At 34.8% G+C, this 19,361-nt stretch overlaps 1 protein-coding gene across 1 annotated transcript; it reads left to right on the forward strand.

The window, feature by feature from the left end:
* Positions 1 to 11,015: 11,015 nt before the first annotated feature.
* On the forward strand, positions 11,016 to 19,085 carry LOC110464919 (coadhesin-like). Its single transcript, XM_021520435.1, has 2 exons — positions 11,016 to 12,126; positions 18,684 to 19,085. Exons 1-2 carry the CDS (start codon positions 11,016 to 11,018, stop codon positions 18,872 to 18,874), a joined length of 1,302 nt encoding a protein of 433 aa, XP_021376110.1. The 3' UTR covers positions 18,875 to 19,085.
* The last annotated feature ends 276 nt before the right edge of the window (positions 19,086 to 19,361 follow it).

Genomic DNA, 19,361 nt, shown 5'->3' on the forward strand with positions numbered 1-19,361 from the left:
CAGTACTATGTTGATGGTGTATTTGTATAATGTTGTAATATATTGGTACTATGTTGATGGTATATTGGTACTATGGTGATGGTGTATTGGTACTATGTTGATGGTGTATTGGTACTGTATTGATGGTGTATTGTACTATATTGATGGTGTATTAGTACTATTTTGATGGTGTATTGGGAGTATTCTGTAGTATCTTTGTTCTATGTTGATGGTTTATTTGTAGTTTGTTGATGGTTTATTGGTACTATGTTGATGTTGTATTGGTACTGTATTGATGGTGTATTGTACTATATTGATGGTGTATTAGTACTATTTTGATGGTGTATTGGTAGTATTCTGTAGTATCTTTGTACTATGTTGATGGTGTATTGGTACTATGTTGATGGCGTATTGGTTCTATGTTTATGTTGTATTGGTACTATGTTGATGGTGTATTGGTATTATGTCGATGGTGTATTGGTATCATGTTGATGGTGTAATGGTACTATGTTTATGGTGTATTGGTACTATTTTGGTGGTGTATTGGTACTATGATGATTATGCAATAAGGACAGTACTATGTTGAAGGACTTGATTGTCAAGTATTCCGAACAAATGTAGAAAAGGAGAAGTTGGTCAGAAAAGCGTTTTGAATTGTGAAACTATTCATATTTTATGGTGTGACTGGGCTCATTTAACAAATTCTCGTTTAAGTATTACTTTAAATGAGATTATAATATAACCACTTGTCGCATAAGATGAAGTTTTAACGAATACAAACATATATATGTAATGTCTGTAGTGTAACATTACTACTGCATGTGAACAATCGAGAGTAAGTTGGTGGTGTATTAGACGTTGTTTTTTTCTGATGAATTGAAAGTACTACATTAACATTGAATAGATTAAAATATTAACACTGTAGTTTCAAAGTTAGGTATGGTAATAGGAAATAAGTATGCCAAAACGTATCACATACATTGCATCATATAGTTATTGCGTTGTTCTAGGAATCAACATAACAGAAAATAATCAAAATATAGATAAAAACTGGTTAATTTAATACGCCAAAAGGAGTAAAGTGAGTATATTACGAACCATGTCACTGTTATGAGGAGATAACTGTGTCTGTCAACTAAACGGCAAACATCAGGGATTAAATAATCCACCAGCAGAGTCTTTAACATTGTACAATATCATGAAAGATGAACGTACCATACACACACTATTCATGCCGGTATAAACACCCATCGCTTACATCCATATTGACATAGCCCGATAAGGCTTACTTTGGATGAAGATGTAACGCATTTGCGTTCATACAGACATGAACTATGCAAGAAAACAATAAGTCCATAAATATTGATACTAACTTGTAGTTTTGTTTTATTATTTTTTACAATATTTCTAACATTGTTATTCTAATCTATAAATTTATATATTTGTATTAAACAGTTAATATTGGTATCGTGTTTTCATATGTTAGCAACGTTAATAATTAACTTTAGTCATTTGAGGATTTGCCGCAGTCATATTCGATGTTATTCAAAGCGAAGCAACAATACTGCCATCGACCAAATCCAGCATAAAACATCAGAAAGAAACAAAATGTTACATATTTGCCATGTCTTCAATTATTAAGAAAAATGAATTAGTTATTTCCCCAATGTTTTCTTATCTTTCTCGCAATATTTAGTTGTAAAAGAAACCGGAAGGAAATGTGCATGAAACCCATAATCATATGAATTTAGAAAAAAATAGAGGAGTACTGGTTAATTGCAAACTAATATTAAACCAAGTGTGTATTTTATGAACCGTGCCGCTTCTAAAAAAGAAAATTGAAGTCATTTCATTTCAACAAATTGAATTCATGATGGTATATGAATGGGATCGAACAACAGTATATGCTTATAACATCTCTCTCCGACATTTGTATGAAACAACATACATATATAATATAATTTATAGCGAAATGAGGAATTGAAAAAAAGATACAACTTACATACAGAACGTTTATCAATATGCTAGTCAACGGTATAGGGAAGATAACTCAAACTGCTTATAGAAAATAACAGGTCAAATTGTGCTGTATCCTGGGGCCTGTTCGTTTATGCGGAACAACCGGTTTGACCGTTTATAAATGTAACAATTTTGGGTATAAATCCTGGCGGACCTGCAAATGTGTATGCAGGCCTTGCAAGGCTTTCTCAAGGCTCGCCTGAAAGCAGCATCAGATTACTAGGTCCGACCTTATTTAATAAACGAACAACAGTGGTCCGATCGGTTTGACCGTTTAAACGAAAACGGCCTTGATCTCACCAGGGTGATGAGTGAATATTAGCCATCTTTCTTCACAAGTTCCTCCCTGGGAATTCAAGATACACACAGAGTGACTCGTAGATAGTTAAATATTAAGCTTATATTCATTGAGCATCATAAATAAACTATGCAAATATTGTATGGTATATTAGCATTCACATGAAAATATGTTAAGAATATGATTATACAACTACTTGTTATTAATTACTAAGTAAAAAATCCAAAAATTGTAGACGTTAAGGTAACATCTTCACGGGGATTAACATACCCACCGGAAGAGTACATTACTTTGTATCTTGAAAGACGAATATTAGACACAGAAAACTGATTGCAGCTTAAAAAAATATAATATATACAGTAAGCCAAAAATAACTTACACTGCACCATCCTCCTAGGACTCGGCGATGATGCTAGGGGTCAAAAAGGAATTGGATCACTGTTGACGGATATCGATGCATGTAAAATAAAACACAATAAAGGGGACCGGTTATACGAAAAAAATAATTGCTATATAAAATCGATGACCGTTGAAGGTCATACCTGTGCATAGACATTCTTTTTGAAATGGTAAGGGGTTTTTGCACTGTTGGATGCATGAACATTATTAGCTGCTGTGGCTACTGAAGTATTTTATTAATTAGAGTATGACTAGAGAATTTCATATCAATATGAAGAATTAATATAACCCATGTATTGGTTATTCCGAGTATAAACTACAAGCATATGTTAATCGTAACTCAAAACGTTTCTATAACTCTATACAATTTATTCTATGCATTTTATGATTCAAGAGATATTTTTGATAAATGTTTTCCCAAATAATCAGATATAATCCACAGTTCCAATACACAGATCAAAAACCAAGTTCTGTTCAAAACGTCACATATTGGAAGCCACCGTATCTTTCACCACTTTTCGCAAATGAGTGAGTCCCGGCGCGTGAAGTCCAGGTGTATTGTTGTCCACGTTAATGTGCCTTAGAGGGACGATCCGTGTGATCATTTGTAGAAGTACCCTCAGATGTCTGGATAAAGTTCAGGTCGTTCGCCCAGGTTATGTAGTCCTAGCTGGTACTATCTGGGCTCAAGCCGGTCCCAAACCCTGGTGTCTACCCTATTACTCGTCCTTCATGGAGCCTGACAGACCAAAACTATGTGTTTACTATCTCGATTTTGTTTTCATTTTTTCAGAAAGTTTCCAGTTGACACCGGAAGTTGAAGTTACCTACATGACCTTTCGGTTTACATTTTAGATAAAATAAGGTACAAATATTACCAAATTACTCACTGAAAGCTGAATATTACCCACTATCCTCCTTCTGTGAACAGTTTACAAACAATTCAATGTTATATCACTACTGTTAAACATTGTGCAGTTTGCCTAATACTGTACACACTTGCTCGGAGCAACAAGCTTAAGTCTCATTTCACATACAAGTAATTAGCGAATTAGTACTTTAAAGAAGTTCGACAATCAGATATACTTAATCATACACAGTTATTGAAACACAAATACAACTTGTACTCACTTTTGCATGGATAAAACTAGCCCTAAACTGCAAAACACTGATAATTTCTCCCACTTCTCAGCAACATGTGTGCCGCCATGGTGACTCTTTTCTCCTCTGACCGGAGATTGGCCTTTATTATTTCTGATTGGCTAAAAAAGCACCCGGCATTATACAGGTAACCCCAAAAGCTACATATATCTACATTGTAAAATGAGGTCAAAATAGCAAGCGGCAAAATCCCGCTAAATTACACTAGCTATATTTCTAATCCAGAAACATATCATAACTAAATTCTACAGGTAGAAATAAATAAGGAAACACATGTCATTCCGTGACGTTATGATAAAGATATACAACTAAAAAGACATACTTATATAAATACAAAGATATTAATGAAGACATAAGGAATAAATAAAGCGACAAATTAATAAGCATTAATAAAACAAAAGAAATAATTCTAAACACATCTTTTTCATGATTATGCGAAAATTATTTAAAAGCTACATTAAAGCGTGTTGGTAAATATTTGATTTTTCATTTGATAACCTTACATTGATCAGAACATAAACTTTTCTGCTTTTAGAAAGGAAAAAAAACGTGTTAAATGTACAAAATTCGATGGTATTCAATCTACATAATACCATAAATGACGTCACAAAATGCGTATAAACCATTTTTATGCAATACAAGATGCGTTACTGCGTCAATCTTTCCACTTCATCATATTAATATCACTAAACTATCATATAAAAAAGAGGAAATATAACATAATGTGATTTAACACTACTACAGGTCAACTACATTTTAATAGATTTGTCGTTACGATCGACATAGATGTAGCGCTATTAATATTAATTCAGTTTTCCTTTGTTCGTACGGTTTAACAGAATAATTACATCAGCCAGTAACACGAAACAATATAAAAACTTGACATCTTTCAAGGACTGTTGTCTAATTGGAAAAATAACCATAGAGTTTAAAAAATAATAAAATCTTGTTACTTAAATGCATTTAATGATATCCTTGTAGTAACGTTATTCTTCTTGTCGGGATCACAAAGGTCTATCAAAATCGATAGTCGAATCGTGTAAATCATGTGCACGTTACTGCCAGTGGTCCGATACAGATACACTACTACCTACATTCGAACGTTGTCAACCTTTCCAGATCAAATTGTGAATCTGACGACTGCAATAATCGCTAAATATTGATTACTGTTTTATACCTGTACATGAAAGAGAAACTGTTGGCAAAAATAAACGATGACTTTTTTTAACATATTATGTCAAAAACGGCAATGTTTAAAATAAATGTGGGGTTTTTGCCAGACATATTCTAATTTATTGCACATTGTAACTCACAGCAGCTCTCGACCAGTTACTGATTCGTGACAAGATTAAATGTTACAGGGTTTAAATAAACAGGGAAGTAAGCAGAGATTGTGGAAAGGTTTTGTTACTACACTTTGTTTTTAACAAGCATATACAGAGGAGAGGTCTGCAGTACTGTAAGCCATACGTCCTGGGTAGACACTGAATAGAAATGTAAGTTTATTTCTCTACTCAAAATATCAAAGCATTGTTAATTACTAAAACATATTAAATATCAATTATTCCGTTGTTCTGGTATATATGTAAAAAAAAAAAAACTAAACTGAAAAATTATATTTCAAAAGAACAATTGAGGCAGCAATGTATGAATCAAAGTATTGTACTATTCTATATTTTTCCTAAAGTATTGTACAATACGGTTTAATCATCTGTATTACTTGCTAGGATTCATTTTATTCCGGATCATTTGTGCCATTTTCAGATAGTATGGCGATGCAAAGAACAAAGGAAAGTTTGGAGAATCCGGTAAGGTCATTTATAAACTAAAACACTTGTCATTTTTACATCACATTTTCATTTGATTACATAATTAACATCTTCTCTACAATATCAGAGAAACATTGACATCTGTTTTTATAAAATGTATCTATGTTTAAATACCCCTTTTCTATAACTGTTTTCTAATGAAAATATTCTCAAGATTCTTAAAGCCTTTCGCCGCTTTTGAGAATCTGTCTTCTTGTAATTTTTTCATTTCCAAATATTTTTCCTGTCACACGGATTACAATCAAATTTTTATATTCTGTTTTCTTATATATATATATATACTTTATCTAAACTATTTTATTTTGTCTGTTTCTTCAAATATACACTGGATAACAATTTATCATTAATAGTTGGCGTCAAACTTGAGGCATGTCTTTTTTTCGGTGATTCGTCCTTTTCATATCTGTAACAAGAGTTAGAAGGACGATTTATATATAGGGTCATATGTCTGCCGAATATGTCTGGCGTAACAGTAAGCCACTTTCTTAAGTTTAAATAATTAAACACATTTGCAGACCCCCTGAAGAAAGGAGGACGGGTTTTCCATTGTGAAAACTATACATGAATTTGTTGTATTTTAAGGGACATCGAATAGACGTACCCGTAAATCAGTACAATAGACAACATGAACACCACTGGCACTGATATTTACTAAATGTTACACTATTTGCATAAACTCACTTTCACTTTAACTCAAACGCCCAGCTAGTATACTGATAAGGCTGAGTATAGCGACCGACCTTATCCGATATGTCCTACATTTTTATGTTGTCAGAAGCACATGTAATACATTCTTTGTTTTGGCATCTTGTCGATTTTAACATCAATACAATTTATAAAAAGTAGATATATTAAGTATTGTTTAAATCTGCCGTGCATTAAGTAAAACAAACTATTTGCACCCGTCATACGCCCTGTAAGTCTTTTGTGTCACAAATCTTGTGAATCCCCCCTTATATATCTAATAAATTAAATTCCTTTCCGTTATATAACTTTCAAATCAAAATCCTACTCTTCAAATACCTGACGAACAGTGAAAATAGTGCTGCTATTCAACACACATATACATTTTAAAAAACTTCACGAAAGATAAACCATCAATCAAATTACTACCAATAATACATTGAGAAATTTACGTTCAGGTCAATTCAATTAAAACAATTTCCCCCTTTTATCTTGAAAATCAAAGTAGTACCCGTCAAACATCTGGTATGTCCTAATATTGAAATAATTTGCTAATATATGTACTACCCGTTATGCACCATTTGATTGAAACCTTATCTGTAACACATATTGTACATCCAAACCCTACATATCTCTCGTAAATCACGTCCAAGCGCTTGTAATTCGACAGGACATTGCGTTTATTGTTTTCGTTTAATAGCATTTTACACATATGTGCAGATCTTGATGGGATATAAAAGAAATTTCTTGATAACGACATGTTTCGCTAACCCAAAAACGTTGTTGTTTTCGTCCCTCGCTTTTTGCAGATAACGGGGTATACACATTATGGTTTGTCCGCTACCCACCTGCCTTCCAGTCACGCTTTATTTTCTATGTGTAAAAAAGCATAATTTACAACATTAAAATACATAATTGGAATTCCGCGTTTAATCCTACCACCAATATGAACATTTAAGCCTGATTATTGATGCCACCTGATTCTGAGTAGTTATAAGTGTTTATGCCAAACCCGCCCTAAATATATACGTTGGTGATATAGACTACGACCATATTGATAAAAAGTATGATGCATTTATAATAGTAACTATAAGTAATATATAGAACAAATCGACAATCAACCAAAAGATAGCATATTTTGATTTATTTTACTCTACATACTCTACGGCATTTTGTATTTAGATGACCTGTCCCAATTGATTAAGGTTTTCATACCACCACCTGCGTATGACACCAACATTTCCGTTTACGTTGTGTTCCAAACGGGGCCATTCTCACTGCTTATCAATTCACGACCAGACACACTACCTGCAGTCAGTGCACAAATGATTTCGATGTATGTGATTGCATTGATATGAACAATAAAACTTATATTTCAGTTGTTAAAATATATCGATTTTCGCAATAACATCTTACCGTTATAGATATCCGTGTCGTCTACTTAAGGTATCAAATGTAAACAGGAAGGTGCCTTTAGAGTTTCAAATGCAATTTTGCTGTATATTCCCGCCTGTGTAACCCGCAGCTTAATACCCGCGGATTGTATAAAGCTAAGAGCCAGGCATTCAAATCTCTCACCACGAAGCGTGATATATCTGTGGAGTGCCTTTAACGAAAGGGATGATTCCTCTTTGCCAATCATATCAATAATATATTTTTTAATTTTTGTTTTGAGCATTTTTATGTATATTCCGTTGAAAGCTGATTGTGACGTTATAATGTATTGTTCCCTGGTTGCTATTGTTGTTTTTCCGCGTGCCATCTGTCATACCATAAGGTTGACAGAGAAACCATATCTTAGGAGTTGACAGAAAAATCGTGAACAATCGGACAACTAAGTGAACAATATTAATCATCCGACAGAGATTGATTTATGAACGAATGTCAGGAATGCATAAATATAATCAAATGGAATTGACTGATTATAATTGTTACAAGGATAAAAAACCTTAAATGATCTTTTCCATATTTCATTTCTTGTATGTGTATTAAAACAAATTCAGTCTAATTAGCATTGTTGAATATACCTGTTGATATATCAAATCAAAAGCTAAAAATATTGAGCATTTGATCTTTAGATTAAGATGAAACAAAAATATTTTGAATATGTGGTCATAACAACGTTTTCCTTTTCAGTACAATACCATCAGATCAGACACAATCTCAGTAAGTATAATATGCATTTGTCATTTCCGATGTGTGTTTTTTAAAATGAGTATCTTGTCATATACAGCGATAAAACAAAACCTAACGACAAATAGCATTTAAAAAAATCGCTTTCGCTTTTCCCTTCACAAACATTTATGTAAAATTATTTAATTTGTCATGGATTGATTACCAAAAGAAATATTGATTATTATGCACATGGAAGTTCTGAAATTATTAGATTTAATGCTATACAAACAATTTATAATATTACCCTTCAACATGTATCAGAAACTAGTTAAACGATAAACGTGCTATACAAGCATTGCTTTTCAATGAAGCAATTAATAGTTTGTCTCATTTTACAAAATAATTGGATATAACAGCATTATCTTATATCCATAATAGGTTTACTACGTAGCGGAATAAAAAAAATGTTTGGCAATGGTTGCCATTTAACGTGAGATACATAAAGTTACAAAATACCGACCTTATCCACGGCACTATAAGTAAGTCAGTTATATGTGTTAACAGTGATTGTGCATGTACGATGTTATGTCTTTGTTTCATAACCAAAGAAGATAACAACGACATAAATTGATTGATAACTGATATTCATATTTTTTCAATTTATAGAATACTTCTACCTATTGTTCTGTTAGAGGTGTAAATCTTCTCACCGTAAGTATTATATACCGTTTTCATCATGCATTCAACATGCATTTGGAAATTAACGTGCACTAAAGTCTAAGCAAGATTTGAAAATAATTGCCAAGCTGTTTATCAATATAAATAATTATGAATACTTGTATCCATTTGCAAATTTGAAACGTAGGAGACACATGTAAGTAATAGTCGAAAGTATACTATGATTCATCACGATTTATTAAAATGATAAATTATGGGAAGGTCACCTTAACTTACAAACTGATTCCAAATCTTTATCACTTAAAGTGTGCAACTTCACAATGCCTATGTTTAAAATCATATCAGTTTTTCATCATTTCTGTGTTAATCAATTGTGGCTCTTCATTACTAATCATAATATGCAAAAAACATCCTTACATGTATGTCTTATTATATCATCCAATGTGCTATGTTTTTCTCTAAAGGTTAAAAACATATTAAGACTGAAGTCATCAAATGGCGGACGAGAAAGAGTGAGGGTTTAATAGCAAAAGATATATGATGTGTTTCTTTACTTCCATTGACAGACTGGTTCTGTTTCGTCTCGAGATGTGGAACAATCCAACGTAAGTTCTTAAAATACATCAATGCTTAATTACATTAAGGTTCTTCATTGTTATAAGAGATACACCTTCATAAAAAGACTATACGCAATTAGGAAGCCCCCTGAATAAAATAAAATAGTTAATAAAGATAGCAAAACTTTATTAATACAACACACATGGTCAATTTGTCCAATCAGAACTCATCAGTGGTACAATGTGGTCAAAAGAATGAATGTCACTCTTAAAAATGCTACGAAATGTTGTAAAGGCTCCTGAGGCATAAACAAATAGTCCTTACGTTTGTTTTGAATTGTCTGATATTTTGATGGGTCAAAACTGCCTTCTGATCGACAAATGTGGGGCAAGTTCCCCCTGTTACAGGGCTTAATTTCCTCATCTGTGCCCCACACTTCGTTGCCAAATAATCCCTATTATAGTTTCTATTAACAGACACGAATACATATCATACTTTGGTAATAGTTTTAATCATCAAAATATATAATCATATCGCATGAGTGAAAGAATGTCCCGATTGAAAGGATATGTATAATTGTATTACAGGATCAGCATATTTATGACTATCTAGATGATAGGTTACCACAGGTGAGTACTTTACACTATTTTATTGATTTATTTTTCCTTAATAAGTGCAAGGATAAAGATGTAACAACACAAAGTACCAAATATTTTTGTATTTGAATGTATGCAAATTATCTTAGAAAGTTGCACAAAGCAGGGCATTTTTTTGCAACTGCAGACTGTGTGTAATTAGGCAAATGCATCGTTGAATCGTCTATTTCAGGAGAAAGTCCGATCGTATCGAGCGGTAATTGTTATCCTCAAAGTGGTACTTTTAGTCCTGCTTGCAGCACTCATTGCGCCTACACTCTACTTTACAGTTTTCAAGCCAACAACAGGTATATGAACGCTGATATTCAGTTTTTGAGTCTGCTATTAAGAACACATCGTAAAATGAACACTAAAAAGTCATTTTTGTCATTGGAACTTTGTGCAAAACTAATGTTCAGTACTGTCTTTATATAATTTCTATAACATCTTAGGTGTTTCTAGAAGGGTATTTCAAATTTTGGTATTGCGTTCATATCGATATTTGTTTTAATATATAATCGTTACTTCTTTGATATATACATCTAAAATAGAGCAGTACTTGCCACAATCATTCCCACAGGTGCACAGAAATATGGAAATAGTACCTGGAATGAGTGGCAGACATGGAGTGACTGTTCTGCTTCCCGGGGAAACTGTGTCATGATCCGAAACAGAACCTGCGACAACCCTCCTCCGTCATTTGATGGAAACAACTGCGAAGGCTCGGCTTCAGAAAACCAGAGTTGCAAGCTCACTAACTGCTCTGTGAACGGAAATTGGAGTGTATGGATGGCATGGAGTTCCTGTTCCGCATCATGTGGGAATGGTACTAGAACCCGCAACAGAACATGTGATAATCCTGTTCCAGCATTTGGTGGTGAGGAATGTTACGGTATTAATACGGATAGTGAAGAGTGTATGATAATAAACTGTCCAATTAACGGAAATTGGAGTGTATGGTTGGCATGGAGTTCCTGTTCCGCATCTTGTGACAATGGTACTAGGACCCGCAACAGAACATGTGATAATCCTGTTCTAGCGTTTGGTGGTGAGGAGTGTGACGGTATTGATACGGATAGTGAAGTGTGTATGATAATAAACTGTCCAATTAACGGTAATTGGAGTGTATGGTTGGCATGGAGTTCCTGTTCCGCATCTTGTGACAATGGTACAAAGACCCGCAACAGAACATGTGATAATCCTGTTCCAGCGTTTAGTGGTGAGAAATGTGACGGTATTGATACGGATAGTGAAGTGTGTATGATAATAAATTGTCCAATTAACGGTATTTGGAGTTCCTGGCAGTCATGGAGTGACTGTTCTACAACTTGCGGTGGTGGTATTAAGAATCGAACAAGGATTTGTGATAACCCTGCTCCTGAACACTTCGGCCTGGACTGTGATGGACATTGCTTTGAATCGTCATCTTGTGGTGAAGGGACCTGTCCCCCATCTGGTGTCTGGGGTACCTGGACAGAGTGGACTGACTGTTCCGCGTCTTGTGGCGAGGGTGTTTCAGGCAGAACAAGAATATGTGACAACTCTACCGGCATTGAATGTATTGGGACTAAATCAGAAACAAAGGGTTGCCAAATATGGAAATGTTACGACAGTTGGGGAGACTGGAGTGCGTGCAGCTTTACGTGTGGCAGCGGAATACGGACTAGGAACAGGACATGTGACGGCGAATTTACCGGAGAGAAATGCGGATTGAATACTACGATGTTCAGAGATGTGAAGAGTTGTGTAAACCCAGAATCCTGCCAGGAATGTAAGTATAATTGATTATTGACATGTGTATTGATATGAACATATACATGTATGTGTATAAACAAATATAACCAAAAGCCTATTCCATGTTCAAGAGCAACAAAGAAAAACGTTTTTACGGGGACGATTATGACGCATGCCGTATTGAGATCAGTTTTCGGACGTGATGTAAATAATTTCCTTCCAGCGGAAGAACGGAACTTGCGACGTCTGGTGGTAACCTCCGTTACTGACATTACTAGGGAGACAACTTTTGTAGCACTTCGTTCATAGCATATGTAGAAAACACTAACTTATTCAGTTTGGTTTGATTTAGTATTGTTTAACGTCCTATCAACAGCTCCCCTGTGTGCAAGATGCATGCGTGTAGTGTATGCGTGTGTGTTTTGGGAGGCCGCGATATGTTCGTGTTTGTCTCCTTGTGATAGCGCGGAACTGATGCCGACTTTATAGTGCTACCTCACTGAAACATACTGCCGAAGACATCCAGGAAGACACCCCACCCGGTCACATTATACTGACAACGGGCGAACAAGTCGTCCCACTTTTAAATTTCTGAGCGTTAAGCAGGAGTAGAAACTACCATTTGTACAGACATTGGTATGTCTCGGTCAGGGGATAGAACCCGAAGCCTTTCTCACAGGGGCGAACGCTCAACTAATGGCTAAAAGAGGGGCATTGTCAAGGGAGACATTAGTAAGAAGAAAGCTGTTTAGAAAGAAGAGTTGTTCAGTTTACACCATTTTCAATAACAATAAAAATATTGACTTTAAAATCTTTATACTTTATATACCTTGAAATTTATCAAATTATAAAAACAAAATCATGTTGAAGCACGACAGCTGCAAGGTAGTTACGGATGAGGACAGCCGTTTCACTACAAAAAAATGGTTCTCAAAGCAGCCAAGCACAGACAAATTATAACATTTGTTATCGTTATTTCTATTAGTAGAACATGAACATGTATATAACAGAAATAAGATCATTCGATTATCATTATATTTAATGTCAGTCTTTGATTAGCGGGTAACTTTGATGGTTATAAGTTCTAAGTTTAAAAAAAAATACTTGCTCTTGAATGTATATCAATAATCGTGTTGGCATCTGTAATTGCTTTATTTCAAAGGTTTTTTTTCTCTCCAAATTTGCCCCTCCTTTGATTTCAATTTTCTTTTGGTGAGGTATAGACCTAAACTTTATCACAACAAAAACACCAATTAAAATTGAAATGAGTACTTGATTCGTTTTTCATAGATGCATAAAACTGAAATTCTCAAAAAGCCAGAGATTTTCCCCAAAAGACAAATGTTGTCAAACTACCAATGCACTAAAGGATAATTTATGGTGCAACCAAAACTATATGCTCCAGTATACATGCTGTTATGGTTACATGTAGGTATAAGATAATAACAGACAAATCAACAGCCAGAAGCCATCTCAAGCAATGATATATTCTAGACAAACAATGTGTTCATTTTAGAATAGAAGTATCTTATAACCTATGGATACCAAACTTTTTTTGTATATAGATGGACTATATACAAAAATATGTATCAAAAATATGTGGTGGGCCATATTCAAAGAAGGGATCAAATGACCATATGGTCTATACATCAGAATTCATGGCTATATGAATAGTCTAACGATTATGGCTGAAAACTGACAGAAAAACAAAAGTATTTGTTCCAGTTTGGATGGAATCACTATCTAATCAACAGAGAATGCGTTTTTAAAGGTTCGCTGGTTTATTTCTCTTCAAGATGGCCACCAAAACATTAGTTTTACTGCGCAATCAGTTTTCAGATTCCCAGACAATTTTCTTGGGATATCAATGGAACTCAGAGATTGTGTGTTTGTTTGTTACTTTGTTTATATATATATTTTAAAGTTAGACGCACTTTAAACAGCTGATGACATTTACAGATAATGTTTTGTAAGATTCAATATTATGAAATGTGTTCGAATGACAGGCTTGGAAAAAGGAAGGAAGAGAAAAATATTGCGTGGTGTTGAGTTTGTCTTCAAACTGGTAATTCTAGATTCACAAGAAAACAATATATTTCAAGCTTTTTATTCCTAGCCCTGGGGTGCTGCTGTTCTGGATTTTAAAGATTGCTATGATAGCCAAGATAACAAAGTATACTTGAAGTAGGAACACGCATTCTCATAGTTAGTTATTTGACCAACTGGGCATTGGTAGTAGTAATTCTTATTGGATAACTATAATTTGGTGTCGTGCTGTACTGAATCCAAACATTATATTTAGTCTGGCGTTTGTGTCTGGAACGAATCTGAAAACGGATGATGTTTTCAGTGCTGATATAAAGCCATGTTTCACAATCTCCATCATCACTAAGATGTTCACTGATATAGCACGGAGCTAAGGATAACTGGTAGGTGTTGATAGCTGGTAGGTGTTGATAACTGGTAGGTGCCGCACGTTATAGTCTTTAACTATTCCAAATTGAGCTCTGGAAAAGTAAATATAGATGCATCCATCTTTACGAATTCTGACTTTGCTCTCTTTGAGAGAGCTGGTTCTATTTTCACCCCCTGAGCCAAACAGTTTGTTTTTATCAGTCAAAACTTCATCTGTTTTGCGAGTTCTCTGTATTTTCTGTCAGTTTCTGGTGATCTTTGATAAATTGGTCCCCGTATCGTATTGAGACATGCAGTCACAATCTTTAGCACTTCTGTAAAAGAAGCAATTTTATATTAGTTGAGTTAGTTGAGTTCTAAAAAATGTCAATTCTTAAGGCGGCCATGATAAGACTTCAATCCATCGAAATTGTTCTGTCACTGTTAACCTGTAGATCAGAGTGTTGGCTGTGACCAGGCGTAAGATATGAGGGCATACTGGTAATAATACCAGATGCCTCTAACATCGACAGGACATAATAATAATAATAATAATAATAATATCAAGCATTTATACAGCGCCCTATATAATTTGTAAAATTACTCTAAGGCGCTTTACAACATATGGATAATAGTAATGGTTATAATTGTGAAAACAAACAGCAAGGCTTGCAATCCCTTTATATATTTAACTAGCAATGTGCACATAATTGAACACATAAAAGGGTGGTATTTACATGACGTCTTTGCAAAGATTCTAAAATGCAGACGTGAAGAGGTGAGTTTTTATGTTTCTCTTGAACTTGGCCAGGGTATTCGACTTCCTAATAGCAGATGGTAAGCTATTCCACAACGTAGCCGAAACCCTCCCAAAACACCGGTTCCGTAGGTCACAGTACGAGATTTTGGGACACACAACAAAGATTCTGACTCCGACCGCAGTGATCTTGACGGCTGATACAGGGTAACAAGTTCCTGTAGGTACTGAGGAGCTGTTCCATTCAGTGCCTTGTATGTGTATACCAGAATTTTGTACTGCGACCTGTATCGTACAGGTAACCAGTGCAACGAATAACGCGCAGGTGTGATGTGCTCTCTCTTTCGAGTACGTGTAACTGGCCGTGCTGCAGTGTTCTGAACCCTCTGCAGACGACTACTTAGTTTGTCAGATATACCAGAGAGCAGGGCGTTACCATAATCCAACCGAGAGGTAACAAGTGAATGCACCAAAATCTTGCATGCAACTGCAGTTAGAAACTGCCGAATACAGCCGATGTTCCTGATCTGGTAGTAACAGGATTAGGCAATCGCGTTCACTTGTTTCTCCATGTTCAGAGAACTGTCAAAGTATACCCCTAGGTTTTTAACAGCTGGAACAGTCTTAATAGTTCTGGCACCAACCTTAAGCTGGAGAGCCATTGTTTGCTGACACTTTGGGGAAAAGACGATTAGTTCCGTCTTTTCCTAATTAAGTTAAAGCATGATGGCGTTCATCCAGATACTGATTTCTGTCAGACAAGCTTCCAGACTTTCTGAGACTGTATTCCAACTGTCCTGTGGTTTTATGACCATGTAAATTTGTGTGTCATCAGTATAGCAATGATAGCGAAGGCTATGGCGACGACAAATCTCTCCAATCGGTTTGGAGGACATACAATATTTTCGTGGTCCTCACTTTGTCATGTGAGGTGGCAGATCCGATGGCAACACACCGTCGTCGTTCACTCAGGTATGACTGTATCCAGCATAGTGTGGTAATCAGTCACTCCATAAGAGTATTCCAGACGTTTATAAAGTATGCCATGGTGGATGACATCTCTAAAACTACGATCAACGACTACATTTTCGTCTTGCTCCAACCATGTGAGCTTGTCTATGATGTTTTTCGTGATGCTTGCATCATTTCAGCTTCAAGAGAATGCTCCTATTGTGTCCAAAATGTAGCCATTAGGTAGAGCTATGCTCATGAATGTAAGATAATTTCTCTTCTTCTGGCCACAGTGAGACAGTCTCTGAAGCTTATGGTCAGCTCCTTTGTTTTAATATAAATATATGTACCATCTAGTATGGCAGTCACTTTTTCTCCAGCGAATTTAATGAGAATACAGTTTTGTGTGAAAGTATCCGTTCCCTACTCAAATGGTCAGGACCAAGAAACATTGGAACTATAGATTTATTCAATGTTTGTACTACAGAATGAAAGGTTATCAATCATTTCAGAAGACCTACTTAACAATTGAGAAAACAAAGGCTCTCTTACTTGTAGGATAACATCTGTACATGGGTTCAGGTCATTGCCAATAAGATAAAATGAGCATACACGTGATGGTGCAGAACACCACAATTTGTGTATGAAAATAAATTGATGCCTGGGCACGTTTTGGCAGAAGTGTGGATTTGTTTTTCTTCGAATTATAATTGTTCAAACAAAAACAACATTTTTTTTTATTACCCAATAGTCTATATAAATCATAATTAGTCATTTTTGACTGTTTCTGGCCTTTTGTCCAATTTCGCCTGTAGGGGTGAAACAGTCAAAACTGTTTTCCCGGTCAGAGTGAACTGTTACCCGGCGCGAATTTGATGCGAAGAAATCCCCCCTCGAGAGCCCCGTTCAAGCGTTTTGGTGACCGCGACTCAGTTTTGAAGCAATGGCAACATTGCATGCAGCATTGATACTAATATTTACTTGGTAATAAAACATTTGTTTCATGGTTATTTGGGGAACAGTCAAAACTATCATCCATCATGATAGTTTTGACTGTTCCCCAAATAGCCATGAAACAATTGTATAATGTGAACAGGAACAGCAAAAACAGGTCCTTGATTGTTAAGAGAGGAAAGCTTCTAGTAGTTTCATCTTCTAAACGTTCAGTTTCAGACTCTCTTCAGCGCAGATACCTTATGTAGCTCTTCGGACAAATACTAATATCTTCATTCGAGCAATCTTTGCCACTTTTAGTCAGTTCATCCAAAAGCCATTTATTTTGTGGATTTTTTCACATTTCTTGTACCTTTACATTTACGAGATTTCTCGAAGACACGATAGCAACCTTCACAAATACATTTACTCTTCATTATTAGATACAAATTAGCAAATGAGTATGAATGTCCCCTAAAAGCAACGTAAAAAGAAAACTCTAATGATACAATGTATAAAAAAATGATAACAAAATGTATAAGAACAAATTCTAAAAAGTGACCAGGATATTACATTTGATGTAAAAATTGTTTGTTTACAAAAACTTAATCAATCACGCCAATGGATGAAGCAAATCCTAATTTGGAATTGTTTGTGACCTAACATGTACTAAAAGGTTTATTTAGGCTTGCAACGAATTTCATTACCAATTACCTGTAAGCAGGTGCATTGCTTTCTGGTTGACGCTAGGGAGGTGTATTAGGTCCTCGCCTTTTTGGGTACACAGTGTACTTTATTGTGCGAAATGAATACTTTCCACCACTTTTTAGTTTGACTTAATTTTTGCATACATACTTTAAATGACACCACTTCTTCATACTATGAAATGTTAGATAAACAAGAATAATAAGAATGAAAAATCCTGTATGTTACAGTAATATTTTCACAAAATGTTAGATTATGCACACATTCTAGATGATAAATATTTCATTTCAGCATCCCATGGAAGAAATTACTCTCTCCCAAGTATAATGATGAAAACAATTTTTCCAAAATTCATTCAGGCTGCTATTTCATTTTTCGACCCCTTTGCTGTAATTAGGTTAATTATTCATCTAAATATTTAGTAGGGTGGTTCACAGGAATAACATCGGATGTATAAGGGATTGAAAAAGTTAATACAGCAGCATAAATCTCGTAGCACAATTCTGAAAGGAAATGTATGAGGGGGCAGGCTCCTATGTAAATTTAACATAGCTGGAAATAGTCCCTTTCACCTCTGACATTTCATTATCCCCCCCCCCCCCCCCCCCAAACATACACACATTTCCAAACATCTGACTTACTACAGTATTTTGATTGATTTGTATCCTTTCAAATACTATGAGCATAAGCCAGTTGTCTATGATAAAAACTGTATGACTAAATAATGAAATACTTGTATTGCTCACTGAATTTAAATTTCAAGAAGATCCATGTTAGATAATCATATTATACTTGATACATAATGATTATTGTTATCTTTATATTAGTTATATAATTGGTTTTGTTCATTACAGCCTTTTGCGAAAGTAGAAATGGGATTTGTTCCTACCATCATCCACACAGGGGTGACCTATACATCACGTGCGATGGAAACCGGTTCATGTACGAGCGTTTGTGCAACGTGTTGCTGAGGTACAAGGTCAGTAACACCGATGAATGTGAGGGATACTGTGACAGGGAGGACAATGTACCTTGTTCTTTATGATTGACTTTTTTGTGTAAATATTCGTGGACATGTTATAACTGGTCGTTGTATATTACCAAAGTCTTATGTTTTGAAATTTAACACTCAATACATAGTAGTTAATTATTTGGAACATAACAAATTTGTAATACATATAAGCAAGCACTATTAAAGATAAGAAATAAGGTAAAAATGACTGAAATATTGGTATAGTATAATCTGGTAATCACCATCAGTAGTTTTTATGCAACGGAAAACAGAGTGTGTCTGTCATATTATACGTTACTATATATCATCTGAAAAATCTGAAAACATACGAAACGTATCGATGGTGTTTGAAATCAAATAAAATTATTTTTATAGTTTATAAAGACTACTTTCCCAAAAATCCTGAAAAACAAATAAACAAAAGGAGTATTGTTTATAATTATTATGTTTCCTTCAATTTTATGTGTGTTAAGGCTTATATTTTAACTTTTCGAAATCGTTTAAATATTTATTTTGTAAA

The sequence above is a fragment of the Mizuhopecten yessoensis genome, unplaced genomic scaffold, assembly GCF_002113885.1.
Source record: "Mizuhopecten yessoensis strain PY_sf001 unplaced genomic scaffold, ASM211388v2 scaffold213, whole genome shotgun sequence".
Taxonomy (NCBI): Eukaryota; Metazoa; Mollusca; class Bivalvia; order Pectinida; family Pectinidae; genus Mizuhopecten; species Mizuhopecten yessoensis.

Coding starts and splice junctions, on each gene's coding strand:
- LOC110464919 (XM_021520435.1), top strand. CDS start 11,016: ATGATCCGAAACAGAACCTGCGACAACCCTCCTCCGTCATTTGATGGA. Junction 12,127..18,683: donor CCCAGAATCCTGCCAGGAAT/GTAAGTATAATT, acceptor TGTTCATTACAG/CCTTTTGCGAAAGTAGAAAT.